General features: G+C 47.6%; 5 protein-coding genes across 5 annotated transcripts; 4 read left to right on the top strand and 1 right to left on the bottom strand.

Moving 5' to 3' along the window:
• Window positions 1–602: 602 nt before the first annotated feature.
• N7503_007993 (MFS transporter) lies at window positions 603–2,228 on the bottom strand (the record flags this gene model as incomplete). Its single annotated transcript, XM_057067540.1, has 1 exon — window positions 603–2,228. One exon carries the CDS (start codon window positions 2,226–2,228, stop codon window positions 603–605), a length of 1,626 nt encoding a protein of 541 aa, XP_056918395.1.
• Window positions 2,229–3,672: 1,444 nt separating this feature from the next.
• N7503_007992 (putative MFS transporter) lies at window positions 3,673–5,478 on the top strand (the record flags this gene model as incomplete). The annotated part of the gene is made up of 4 exons (XM_057067539.1): window positions 3,673–3,821; window positions 3,875–4,186; window positions 4,236–4,830; window positions 4,885–5,478. 4 exons carry the CDS (start codon window positions 3,673–3,675, stop codon window positions 5,476–5,478), a joined length of 1,650 nt encoding a protein of 549 aa, XP_056918394.1.
• Window positions 5,479–6,438: 960 nt separating this feature from the next.
• Window positions 6,439–7,934, top strand: N7503_007991 (cytochrome P450; the record flags this gene model as incomplete). The annotated part of the gene is made up of 3 exons (XM_057067538.1): window positions 6,439–7,306; window positions 7,361–7,688; window positions 7,751–7,934. 3 exons carry the CDS (start codon window positions 6,439–6,441, stop codon window positions 7,932–7,934), a joined length of 1,380 nt encoding a protein of 459 aa, XP_056918393.1.
• A 624-nt stretch (window positions 7,935–8,558) lies between these two features.
• N7503_007990 (HoxN/HupN/NixA family nickel/cobalt transporter) lies at window positions 8,559–10,332 on the top strand (the record flags this gene model as incomplete). The annotated part of the gene is made up of 7 exons (XM_057067537.1): window positions 8,559–8,786; window positions 8,850–8,860; window positions 8,919–8,991; window positions 9,046–9,131; window positions 9,189–9,467; window positions 9,521–9,666; window positions 9,719–10,332. The coding sequence occupies exons 1-7, from the start codon at window positions 8,580–8,582 to the stop codon at window positions 10,330–10,332; spliced, it is 1,416 nt and encodes a 471-aa protein (XP_056918392.1). The 5' UTR covers window positions 8,559–8,579.
• Window positions 10,333–12,200: 1,868 nt separating this feature from the next.
• On the top strand, window positions 12,201–13,306 carry N7503_007989 (class I SAM-dependent methyltransferase; the record flags this gene model as incomplete). The annotated part of the gene is made up of 2 exons (XM_057067536.1): window positions 12,201–12,841; window positions 12,925–13,306. The coding sequence occupies 2 exons, from the start codon at window positions 12,201–12,203 to the stop codon at window positions 13,304–13,306; spliced, it is 1,023 nt and encodes a 340-aa protein (XP_056918391.1).
• Window positions 13,307–14,095: the final 789 nt, after the last annotated feature.

The following is a 14,095-nucleotide window of genomic DNA, read 5'->3' as shown; positions in this document are numbered from 1 at the left end:
TCAATCATGTCAGATTCGCAGTACTTAGCTGAAGAATGGAGAATCACTTACCATAGAAGGAGGTTATCAGGTAAATTCAAGTCGGCTGCCATGCCAGGCAGACAAACTGTTAGAAGACCACCACTCATACTGCCAATGAAGGTCAGGCCCGTAAGTGTGATCATCAAAATGACCGCCCTAGCTCGAGAGAGTTCCAAGGGCTCGGTCTCCTGGGCCAGTCGAGAGAGCTCATCTCCATGATTGTTCAAGGGACCATGAATCGATACTTCTCGTGAAACAGAAGTGTCCCATCTGTCAGAAACCTGGTTGGAGTCGAGTGTTGCCAACGGGATCATTTGGGTCTTAGTCTGGACTGCTGTCGCCATGTCTTGCACAGCCTTCAACTGAATGAACTCGTTCGAGACAGTAGAGATAAGCAATCTAAGTGAGATTTCCAAGTTATTAGTCAGGACCAGTGACACCCTAGGTGTGGAGACACGCCTTTCAATGACAAGTGGGGCGGAAATTGGAGTCAAGTGGGCCTGACAGGGCTTCTCAAGGTAGTACACGATCTAAAGGGCAACAATTACTTTTCATCTATAGACCTCGCAACTTTTACAGGCTTAACGTCCCTCAAAGCTCCGCTTTTTCTTGTCCTGCCAATACCCCTTTGCGACGAAAATCAAACTCAACACAATGCCCAGCCCAGTCAAGCCAATTCCGAAATACCAAGCGCCGCGATACCCAAGGAGGACATCAGCAGGTGTTTTGCCACCATTGTTAATATGCACCTCGATAGTACCCGCAAATCCCAATCCAAGTGAGATACTATAATTCACAACAGTAGCAATCAAGGCCGCTCCCATACCCTGATGCTCCTTCTTCACAGCGTTCGAGAAAATAACTGTGGCCGCAGGAAACGACGTGTCCATACCGAATGGGATAACCAACATGCACACAAACACCTGGGCCCAGTATGTTCGGTGCACTGGCGCTGTCGCCACCAGTATAGTTCCCACCATGAAGCAGGTTAGTGAGAATGTCATAACCCACGCCGCGCGAACATGGTGCAGTAAGAAGCCTGTCGCGACGGACGCAAACGCGCCCGAGACCGCCACGGGGCAGAAATATGCGGCTAGGAGCAGTGGCGGTGCACCCCTCAACACCTCGATGAACTGTGACAGATAGTACACCCAGATACCAAAGCAGGCCCAGCCGCAGGCGATGCAGGCGACCACAAAGATAATATCCCCTGTGAAGACCTTGAAGGGCACAAGCGGCATCTTAGCCCAGCGAGACTCGACGAAGAAAAAGCCAACCGCGAAGAGGACACCAAGGATCAAGCAGACGTAAACATATGCTTGTTGCCAACCGTAAGCTGGGCCTTGGTTCCACGCAAAGTTGAACAGTACCAGTGCTGCGACCCCAGTGATGGCTCCAGGGATATCGAGCATTTGAAGTTTCTCTCTGAGCCCCTTATCTTGGTCATGCGAGCGACATTGTGCTGGGATGACCAGGGTGCTGAAGCCAGCCAACAGGACCAGCGCGATCGCAAAACTCCAGAATGTCCAGGGCCACCAAGCTAACTCAAACAGACCGGAGAAGAGGAAGCCGAAGACACCCCCGCCTGGTGCACATGCGCCGAATAACGCGAATGCCATGTTCTTTCTTGGCCCGGGCGGATAGGAAACTCCCAAAAGTGCAAGCCCGTTGGGTAGTAAAGCCGCCGGGCCCAATCCCTGAAGTACCCTTGCGAAAACAAACAGGTACTCATTCGAATAGACACTGAGTCCCGCAATCATGCTCCAGACAGCAAACCATAGCATGCCGATGACGAAAATCTTTTTGTAACCAAACAGATCGCCGATCCGACCCGCAACGAGGATAAAGGTTCCCGCTGTCAAGCTATACCCAGCAATGAACCAAGAAAGGACCCCGGGGTTTGTGACGCCAAAGCTATCGCCGATCTGATGCAAGATGCCTAATGTTTGGGTGAGACCCACTTGCGTCGTGAATTGCGCCGTGCATATCGTTGCGATGAAAACGCATTCGTGGAAAAGTGACATCTTCTCAGAAGCGTACGTAGAGGATGCGACTGTTTTTTGATCATTGTCGCAGGTAGTAGATGTGTGTCTCTCCGGCTTCTGCTCATCCTCGACTGCGGTTTCTTGGCTCTCATCGTCATGTGGGGATCCAGCCTCATAATTGGGCTGACCCTCCGTATCGATATCGTGCTGCGAACTCGCCATGGGTTCAATTTTTGTCTCTGGGTCCATGCCGCCAAGGCAATGATCACCCTACAAAAATATTAGACGGGTACACTTGGGTCCAAGAGTTGAACAAACCGTGATGATATACTCAAAAACCGAAGGCGATAAAATTGATTAGAAATATGGATAGCGTGGTGTGTCAATACTGCACCGATCTCAATTGCCACCTGCGATCTGGAGGGTGCAATCAATTAAATGAAGAAAGGGTAAAAAAAGGAGATTACACCAGAGCAGGAACAAAGTATATCATAGATATTGCAATGTCGAGTGATGGACTCCCAAGTAGAGGTAACGTCACGTGTTTGACGGGATCATAGACTCGCGTCGACTTGATATTCCTGCGAATATCAAGTCAACCAATTTGAAGGGTTACATCAGTGCACGGGATGACGCTGGTCTCATTGCATCTAGAATTAGGGGGAAATAGTAGTCTATTGGTAAGCTAGCAGATCGCGTAAAACTTGGAAGGCGTGGAGCGCGATTCAGCAAATACATTTGCTCAATTCCGTAGATCGGTTGCTTACTAAAATAGTTCATTTCTGGCATAGTAATTCACTGTCATCAGTGGGTGCGCTGGAGGTGGCCGTTTCCGGCCTTGTGTAAATAAGGAACTTCTCTTGCCTTTTTGCTTCTCCATTCTCTGACACCCAGGTCAGGAAAGCCATAAAATGCTGAGGTGGAGTTACCGGAGACGGAAAACCCAGCCCCACTTAAATCGAGTTGAAGCCGAACTCGCGGGTATCTAGCCTTTCCCGTGGAATATTCTTAAAAGGAGTGACCTGATCGAAATAAAGAAATGTCCGTGAAAAGTCCGAACTTAAGCGACAATAAGGTTATCGTCGGTGAGATGTTGAGGTTCGACGCCGAGAATCGGAAAGAATTTTCCAACCTCAACGGCTCAACATCCCGCTCTTAAGCTTGGTTTTTTTGGTTTTGCTCGAGTGAACGTAAAAGTCTGACTCACGCGCAAAACGTAAATTTAGCGATATTCATTTCAGTATCTGTCCACGGTACTTTTGCCAAGAACCCCTCTGTTTATCTTTATCAGATCGGCCTATTTCTCCGCCTTCAACTTTTTTTTTTCTGTCCCCCAAACCCATTTTGCTCTACAGGGAACAGGGAACAGGTTTTAAGGTAGGTTGTCCGGGTATTTTTTACTCCCCATCGTTAGGGACTCGATAAGCGACATGCCTCGGTAAAGGCTGAGCGAGAACAGCCCGGGAAACATGATCCTAGCAATTGGAAAGAATCTTCGCTAATAAATACTTTCAGTAACGGGCAAAGAATTATTTAAACTCACCTGCCACAATCTTGATGGTTGTTATTGTTTGAACCGGCTCGTCTGGGTTATTTTCGGCAAACGGCCTGCCCAGTTCGAAAGAGAGGAAGAAGGGAAAAGAAATAAAGAAAGCACAGCTTCAAAATGATCGCCGAGGCATCGTCCGCGAGCGTGCCCAAGGAGCCCATTTCCGAGGATGTCTACGAACGCCCACAAGATTCAAGCGATTCCGCATCTGGGAATGAACTTGCCCCGGGCGAGTTCAGCGTCGAGAATGTCGAGCGCATTTATAAGTAGGGACTCACCCAAAACCGCTAGGTTCGATGTACTAATGTTGTGCATTCAGTAAATTAGATTGGCGCATCATCCCAGCCCTCTGGGTGCTGTACTTTATGGCTTCGGCCATTCGCTCGAATGTGGGTCTGGCGCAAACCATGAACGAAGGCTCCGGCCACGACATCGGCGATGTTCTGCACATGACCAGTCATCAGATCTCAACCGCTTTGGCTCTGTTCTACGTCGGCTATGTGGTTTTCGATCTACCATCTAATTTGGTGATGACGCGGTTGAGTCCACACGTGTGGATGAGTCGCATTGTGATCAGTGTTGGTCTGATCGGCACCTGCATGGTCGCTATGAAAGCGGCTTGGAGCTTCTAGTATGTATACATCGTTCGCTGTATCAGAACCAGACTAACAGACAGACAGCCTGCTCCGGCTTCTTCTGGGCATTGTGGAAGCTGGACTGTGGCCAGGAATGACCTACTACTTGACGCTCTTCTACCCACCCTCTCGAATGGGAAAGCGTATTGGTCGGTACTTCACTGCTGCGCAAGTATCAGCAGCCGTCGTGGGACTTGTCTCTGCTGGATTCCAGAAAATGGACGGAGCCCGTGGCTACGTTGGATTTCAATGGATGTTCCTGGTATGGGGTGTGATCACTATCGCGCTTGGATTCGTCTTGCTTTGGTGGCTACCGGACCGTCCTGTCACACCGGGTGAGGCAGAGCCTCCTCGCGCATGGTTCATGAAATGGGTTCCTCGTAGCACCCCGGCTTTGAAGGGACGTGATGCGGTGATTCACTACCATGACTTGAAGCGTGTCTACCATGCCCCCGCGTGGAAATTCCGGGACTTGCTACATGTGTTCATGGACTGGCGTCTGTGGCCGCTCTTAATCATGTACTTTGGCGTCGTTGGAGTTGGGATTGGTGTCCAGCTCTACGCGACTCTGATTATTCAGGCAATCAACCCGTCCTTGAACGGAGTCGATGTGAGCTTGCTCACTGCTCCTATTTGGATTGTAAGTTATCCATCGAGCAACTATTACTTTACGTCTAGCTAACCGAGTGCCCAGATGGATTTGATTGCTATTCTGCTTGTAACACCTTTCTCCGACCGCTTCCATCGCCACCGTGCTCTTTTCTTCTCCATCCAAACTTTGCTCCAGATCCTGGGTCTCCTTCTCACGAGCTACGCAGGCTCTGACGAAAACCCCTGGCCGCGGTACGGCGGTTTGTTGATCGTCGGCTTCGGCCTCGGTCCTACTGTACCTATCACGATGACGTGGACTGCAGAGATTTTCCAGCCCCGTCACGGCGAAGTCGGCGTGGCAGCTGCCTCTGCCGTGGTTTCAGGCTGGGGAAACCTGGGAAGTATCATGACAACGTATGCTCTGTATTCTGGATGGGCGAGTGACGCCAATGCCCCCGGACGGCAGAAGTACCGTAAGAGTAACCTGGTGATGATCGGAATTTTGATCGCCAGTATTTTGGCGGCCGTCCTGATGCAGGTCGCTCTTCACTATACGGATCATCGGTACCGTCACACCGAGGAGCAAGAAGATGCTGTTGACGGGGCTGCACGACGGGAGGCGCAACAGCGTGGCCTGCGGGGACTAGGATTTGGGATGGGTCAGTGGTTCGGACGTGGCAAAGCTGATCAGGCGTGAAAACAAAAAGATGTGATAGATGGATTGCTTTGTTCAATCAGGGTCAGTGAACAGGATCCCGACTTCAATTGCGGAAACGAGCTGTTTCCCAGATCTAAATTCTGGTAATAATACGGGCCGGGCCTTCGTAATGAACACAAAAATGTACTGCATGGTCTGTGCTATGGTTTATGACCAATTGGGTGCTAAAAGTAATCTCCGGCTGAGCTGGCCGTGTTCCGCGATTCACTAATCCTTCAGCGATTCCGCATGTGAGGCTTTCGCTCCACTGGTCACTTGAAGAGTCAACCCCACTTCCAAGGTTAGGTCCTTGCGATGGAGTTCCAGTAGCATTTTCCACCCCACCCTACCATTAGAGTCCATCTGCAAAGGTGTAATTATCTACCATCTCTGGCCACTGAATATATGGATATCAAGCCTCAAATAATGGCTCAGGGCATCGTAGACCCTGCCAATGTTAATTACATGACATTACTCAACGAGTGATGGCAGAAATACATAAACACTCAAATACGGTACATTTGTAAAACTGCAGCTGGAGATAACGAGATCCATTATTATGCATCTCATTGCTGGCGACGTAAATATAATAAACCCGTCTTCCAAGGTTGGGCGCCCACATTAATTCCCGAGCAAATATTTTCCACACTGCATAGGAGAGAATTTCGGGTGGGTCTATAGCGATATCTATCATTGACGAAGCCAAACTAAAGGTACTTCTAGAATGTTACATCACGAGCCATTGTTGGCAATATGTCTCTTGATTCCGATTCTCTACTTAGTTTATAATTTGTATTTCAACAATCCTGTAAGTATTACCCCCCTGTACACCCCTTTACAGATACTGAGCCAAATATACCCAATAGTCTGAAGTTCCTTCTGTCGGGGTTGCTCCCGGTCTCCTAGGCTCTTGGATAGCAGCTTATCGCTTCTCCCATGACTCTGCGGCGATTCTCCAAGATGGCTATCGATTGGTACGCATCGTATGTAAACAGACGCCTCCCTGGTCTTACACTAAGTATAATGCAGTACGGGCGGCTTGGGAAACCTTTCAGAATATCAACTCCAAGACGATGGATCGTCGTTGTAACCCATCCTGCCGTTTTGAAGCAAATAAAGAACACCGACGAACGGTATCTTTCCATGCAAGCAGCAGCAGACGAACGGAATTCAATGTCATATCTCCTGAGTGACTGTATTCACAAGAACCCGCTCCACGTGGCCATTATTCAGAGAAAAATGAGACATCGACTGCTGGAATTGATTCCAGACACGCTCATCGGGTTAGACGAGATATTGAAACGGCACATTACCGTGGGTGCTGATTGGGTTACAATCGAAACCAGCCATCTGGTTCTTAAATGCATTTCACTCACAACTAATCGAGTTTTGGTTGGGGAGGAGCTATCGGGAGATGAAGAATGGCTTGACTTGTCAGAGAAACTGTCGTTGGCTATTGGTAAAGCTGGTCTTCTGGTGGATCTCACGCCAAGATATCTTAAGCAGGCTGTGGCTTGGTACCTGCTTCCGTCCGGAATCTGGAATGCATACTTATCGAAGCTGAGTGGTGTCTTTGAAGAGCGTGAGAAAAGGATGCATGAATATGACACAGGCTTGGTTGAAAGACCAGTAAGAATTCTTCATTGGCAGATTTTATTGTTCACATCAACTGACATCCATCAGAAGGATGCAATTCAGTGGATTTTGGAAGCTGCTGGACCAACTTCGCTGTACAATCTATGCATGTACATCCTTTACATCCAATTTTCTTCCATCCACACTTCCGCAGCGAGTCTGATGAATGCACTCTTGGACCTTGCCTGTCATCGTGAATCGCAACTTCCAATCTAAAGGGAGATCGCTCAAGTTCTCAGATTAAAAGGCGGTTGGAACAAGCAAGCATTATCAAATTTGAAGAACGTGGACAGTTCACTCCGTGAAAGTCAACGACTGCATCCCATAACCACAGCCACAATGATGAGAAAAACCCTCCAACCTCTCTTTCTGGCGGATGGTACTTTCTTGTCCAAGGGTCAGTGGGTTGTAGTTCCGGCGTGGGCAATAAATCGGTCAACTGAGATTTACACCGATGCTCACACATTCAAAGCTCTTCGATCCGTGGAAAGTAGTCAAAATGACAAAGAGTCTCCAGTTGACGCGTATATGCCTGGGGATGGGTTCCTTTCATTTGGCTTAGGACGACATGCATGGTAGGTCCACAGAAAGACCCTCGATTACAACAGAATTATCGCTGATTTGACTGGTTCTCCAGTCCAGGCAGATGGTTTGCAGAAAGTGAATTGAAGTTGATCCTGGCATTCATACTTGCTCGGTACGACTTCAAATTACCTGACGATACGATCATTAGGCCGATGAACAATTTCTGTTTCTTTTCTTGTGTACCTGATGGGATACAAAGATTGGTGTTCAGAGCTCGGGGGAAAGCTCTGAGGTAAATCCCCGAATTTTGGCAAGTTTCGCCAATAGTTATGTGAGTTTGCCGATAGGGCGATCTCAAGCCGATTTCGGGCAAAGAAGGTGGAACGGGCGTTCTGCACGCGATGGTGGAGATCCCAACCAGGGAAATTATCATATCAGAACCAGTGAAATGAATAATAATCAACTATCAATTCAACCGGGACTCTCCGCTGCCCCGCCATATCACGTGTCGATCCCACGTTCGTGGTGATCGCGGCCATCGATCTTGCTTTTGGAAAAACTAATCGCGAGAACACAAGTCAGAGCCATTTACCATTCAACAGCGGCGAGATTTGTTGGCTGCTTTGTGCATTTGCTGTTGTGTCCGTAGGACATTTCCCCGCCAAGTGGATCTCCAGTTCTCGGGGACCTTGGCATGCCGTCAAGAAGGTGACGGCCGATAAGACTAGGAGAAAATTCTGCCGCGAAAGTGGTGCATCTGCAAGCCAAGTAAAAGCCAAGAGCAGTTGGTATAATAAGCGGTCTCATCCGCTACTGCTCTTGGATCAGTGCTCTGCAGATTTTTCAATATCTGATTCCTACCAGAGAGCATCTGCAAATCAAGCGGGGGGAGTATATTTCCGAAACGATCGGCATATAATTTGCTCATTCTGTCTTCAAAAATGTCCTCCATCGTTGACGGAACGCCTGCGGACTCGCACAGTCTGGACGGTGATAAGAAATGGAGCTTGCAACCCTTGATCCGCAAGGCTGAGCGTTCTCATAGTCGAATGCCCGGAATTCGCAAAATTCCTCTTCGAGCCATCGCGATCATTGCCCTGATCGCCTTTTTGAACATCATCGTGTGGGCCGCCGCAGCGATTGTGCTGGTATGTTTGGTCTCATTTGTTCAGCAGTAAAAAGTGAATTGCGAGAAATTAACATCATGACAGCACTATCATCCGTATGTTTGGCTATCCCATAGGCCCTGTCCATGCGCCATTCAATTGACGATGTTTTAGATCCATGATTTCCACTGCAGCTCTAGCATATTCTCTCGGCTTGAGACATGCATTCGATGCGGATCATATTTCCGTAAGCTCAACACGGTTCTTTCTTTTGATGAAGTCCAATCACTGAATTGAATAGGCCATTGATTTAATGACTCGACGATTGTTGGCAACCGGCCAAAAGCCTGTCACGGTGGGAACTTTCTTTTCCCTTGGGCATTCCACGTAGGTGATTGAGAGCCGAATATGGTATAATGGATGAATGCACTAAGTAATTTTCAGAATCGTGATCATCACATCCATTGTCGTCGCAGCTACCGCCGCTGCAGTGTCGTCCAAGTTCGATAGTTTCAGCAAAATTGGCGGAATCATTGGTAGCTCCGTCAGCGCGGCATTCCTGATCCTACTTGGCCTGATGAACGTCTATATTCTGTTCAAATTAATCAAGCAGATGCAAAAGGTCTTCAACTTGCCTGAAGGACAAGAGGACGAAGCTTGGAAGATCGAGGGTGGAGGACCACTGTTCTCCATCTTGAAGAAAATGTTCAAATTGATTGACCGGTGCGTTGCAAGTACAATTCTCCTTGTCCTCACACTGGCTGACTATCTCCCAGCCCTTGGAAAATGTATCCTCTTGGTATCTTGTTCGGACTCGGTTTTGACACCTCATCTGAGATTGCGTTGCTCGGTATATCATCCATCGAGGCTGCCAAGGGGACATCGTTCTGGGTGATTTTGATTCTTCCTGCGTTGTTTACCGGTAAGTGCATTGCCATGACCATCGGGTAAAATCTTCACTGATTGTTCTCCAGCTGGAATGTGCCTCTTGGATACCGTTGATGGGGCTCTCATGTTCTCTTTGTATATCCAACCGGCACAGAACTTCCTGTCCCAGAAGGCCGCCAATCAAGTCCTTGAAACGGCTTCGGAAGTTGGTGATGACGAATTACCCCAGTCTAGAGACAATCATCGAGATCCCGTGGCGTTTTTGTACTACTCGATTGTACTGACCGTTCTGACCGTCATTGTTGCCATTGTTATTGGTGTAATTCAGCTCTTGACCATGATTCTCAATGTCACCGATGCGACCGGAAAGTTCTGGGACGGTGTGCAAATTGCCGGCGACTATTATGATGCCATCGGTGGTGGCATTTGTGGGTGCTTTATCATATTCGGAGGATTGAGCGTTGTGGTGTACAAGCCGTGGCGGAGATGGATGGACCGACGCCACGGGCGCTCTACCGTGACCGACGAAGAGAGATACCAAGATGAGGCCCCTGACCCTACGGAGGATGGTGCTGCAGCTGGCTCCACAGCTGAAGAGGGTGACATGTACGAGCGTGAGCAGACCACTGTTGTTTGCAAAGGGGATTCCACTCGTGTCACTGCGACTGAAGAGCGACGGGTCGATGATCAGATCGTCTAGCACCACTTTCTGAATCGGAACCACTCATTTTTTTGCCATCGAGCAGGGGTGCGCATAGGCATCAAAAGAGAACTGCCGATGGTCTCCTTTCTGAGGGGGCTCAACTGCACATGTGAGGCATGAAGGTTGAAGGACGCATGATACACGCATGCACTAGACGTGCCTCGAGGTAGCAATCTCAGTTTCTCGCCGGTCAGTTTAATGAGATTTGCTTAGTTGAATGATATCCATGCATGGAACGATTACATGCTTATCTCTGCTCAGCTATTCTCGTACTCCATTCATGTTCCATTTTGCTCTGTCATTTCTGATATCTGCCAATTATTGTATGGAAGCCACACGACTGAAACCTCTGAAACCTCATGCCATTCGACCTATAGTTACAATTATAACTCCACAGGATACCTATGATTTACTTGTAGCTCACCGTATACCTACTTGAAAATGTCCCCACCAATTTACTGCATGAGGCTCATGAGTCTCTACTTCTTCACCCGCTAGGTCTCTCGGGCTGCTAATACTGAATCAAGATCCTCCTCTTTATTATCTGTTTTCTCTCTCGCCGACTTATTTATCCTTCCGTTTCTGATATAACCCTCCTGCTTATACAATTAGAGTGACATGATGTCAACAGCTGCTTAGAGCTTCCGAGCAAGGGGACAATCAACGTAGCTAAAATTGCCATCCTGAATTGTTGAATTGTCGGAAACATCACTATCCCTACTCCGGTCTTAGCGTAGAATTTATATTGCCTCATACACATGTGACTTATGTTCAAAGTCCTCAAGTTGCAGAACAATTTATTCGATGGAACTGATGACGCCTCTAAATCCCGAATATCGTGTCTCTACTGTTTTCCTTCGAGGAAATCATTCATCTGTTACGTAGTAGTTTAAAACTGTTCATTGGACGGTTTGCGTTGAGAAAATTACTTATTGTAGACTGGCTTTGTTGATTATGCACAACCTCGCAAAGCCACCTAATTTGATTATGTCCTCTAATTAATGACCGCGCTGACGTATGATGTCCTCGCTAAATACAAGAGTGGCACAGTGACACGTTTAGTTTCTACAAGGACTCCACTCTTTCGCGCTTTCTCAGCGCCACATCCGACAACGGGCGGCTTGTCTACTATGAGCCTTGGTTATTGTTGTAATTTACCCCTTGTATTTAATAGACCGACAGATTTACTTACTGTAAAGATACCTATGTGCCCGTGCGAGGATATGTCTGTTTTGTCAACGCACCAAATGTCGAAAAGTTTCTGTGCGAGAAATACTGCAGCAGTAAAATGTACTTGGCTTTGCCTCCCAAGGGCTTTTTTGGGGGGAGGGGCTAGGCCCTGGTATAGCGACATGTGATTATGTTAGACAGGCTATGTAATTAATATTTCTACAACTAATTTTGACCGACAGGCCAATGATACCGTCCGCTGTCGCCGACAGAAACTGAGGACACGTCCAGGCGCAGGTCATGGCTTTTCAATTTTGATATGATATTTTTTGTCGGACTTTGACGAAGTGTCATGTATTGGCGCATTACTTAGCCAAAATCCACTTGGACATGGACCACTCGGACCGTTACCCGTTACGAGAACAAAGTCCGAGCACTTTAGGGTCGTGCTCAGTGTACAATACGTATTGAGTTTCATTACCTTATCCACATCGCTAGTACCCGCGCAAAGGTACCGTGAAGCGCTATAACACTACCGAGGCCCCCACCCCGGCTGCATTTTTTTTAATCCACCACATCCCTGACGGTTACCCGCCATTCATGACACCTGGCTCCACCCCCTCAAAACTTCCAATACTATACTCTCCATTTCATCGCGGTCCGGCCTACCACGGTTCCGTCTAACTTTCTTTACCATGACCGACAAGATCACGGTGGATGTGGACCCGGATTTGCATGTAATAAGAGATGAATACAGTCCTGAAGATTGGCAATCCGAGACCACTTCTATCGGTTCATCTATATACAGGGGTCTTATGGAGAATGGCCGAAGATACCAGTCCCTGAAGTCTGACGAGTATTGCTTTCCTGCCGATGAGAGACAGTTCGAAACCTACGATGCAGCACATCTTGCAGCTATAATCGTGGATTCTGATGAGGAAAACCTACTATTTCAGTCTCCATTGGCCCCTAAAAACGTTCTTGATATTGGAACGGGAAAGGGGTCATGGGCTATTGATGTTGCCGATATGTTTCCTAATGCCGCTGTCCGTGGTGTGGACCTTTTCCCACCGCCAGTCAGCTGGATGCCACCCAACTGTGTTCTCGAGGTGGATGACGTTTTACAGGAGTGGACCTGGCGTGAAAAATTCGATTTGATCCATCTCCGCATCATGGCAAGTGCCTTTACTCCTTCGGAGATGGAGAAATTGATGAAGCAAATCTACGACTGCCTAGAGCCGGGTGGATGGATTGAACAGATGGAAATTCACCCTACAATCTATTGTGATGACGATAGCATTCCGCATGATAATGTGCTATTCGATATCGGACCAAGGTATGGAAAGAACCGCGCGTCGCAAGCTCTAAAGATTTATAAAGGTGTCCGTTGTTTAAAAAAATTCTAATTGATATTTTAAGGTTCGATGCTGCCGCTAATAAGTCTGGAAAACCTATGGACCTTATCAAAACAATGCGCGCTACGATTGAGAGAGCTGGCTTCGTTGATGTTCACGAAAAGAACGTGAAGTGGCCAATTGGGCCATGGCCTAGAGACAAAACATTGAAAGAACTTGGGTCGGTCAACCTCCATCATTGGCTGACTGGTATGGAGGGATACACAATGTATCTAATGACTAAATTTGGGAGTCCCACCCCATGGTCGCCAGAGGAGGTACAGGTCTACAACGCTAGGATGAGAAAGGAATTGATGAATCCTCGTCACCACTCCTATCAACGCGCGAAGAGAGTCTGGGCTAGGAAGCCATTTGCAGACGAAAATACCGAGCACAGAGTGAATTGATGATTCGTGGTGGCTGTCTCACTCCCAGTGTGAGCTGCAAGGATTTGCGGCTGTCCAGGAGATTACAAGTATTTTTAGCGAGGCGCGTTCAGTTCGACCTGATCTGCATTTCCGAGGTCGAATTATCACATATCTCGCATTTTCTTTGATTTCCATTCTCTATAGCAGATTTATTGTCACAAAAGGTTTCCCAGCCTGGCTCTTGGTCCCTGGGTGTGACAAAGAAAGTTGAAATAAAATCACCCATGCTCGTATCCGTACTAAATCTCTAGTCGAAAGTCAAATGGCTATATTCGCTCACCAATATATCGAAGCCTCAGGTGACACCTTGAGCGTCAGCCTTCTACTATTGGCAGAACAGACAGAGGAGTTTTGAATGCTAGGTAGTATATCTATGGATACGTTCAGGGCTCAAGCCAATTATCTTCATCGGGAGTTGCTATTCCAGTGAAATGTTGCACAGCACAGTCTCATTCGGATTTTAATGAATTAAAACCTCTAAATCTGTTGTGAGTACATCTGTCTGAGATCATCTTCATTTCGACTATATGTGCTCAATAAGATCGGGAAACGCTATGTTGGTCAAAATGAGAATACCTGTACCTCATTGACGTAGAAACCCTCGAGTGCAAATGGGCGACACCTGGAGCGTGTCACTTTACGCTGTTGTAATCTTTAGTGTTTCTGACACCCTTCAATATAAAAGGAGGTCATGGGCATCTCAAATTGACAACGCTATCTAGCTAGGTTTTCAAGTATTATTTTAACTGCATTTCAGAGAACTATTAC

The sequence above is a fragment of the Penicillium pulvis genome (genome assembly GCF_028828015.1).
Source record: "Penicillium pulvis strain IBT 33274 chromosome Unknown contig_7_segment1_segment0, whole genome shotgun sequence".
In the NCBI taxonomy this organism is placed as follows: Eukaryota; Fungi; Ascomycota; class Eurotiomycetes; order Eurotiales; family Aspergillaceae; genus Penicillium; species Penicillium pulvis.
This window is presented reverse-complemented; position numbering and strand designations above follow the sequence as displayed.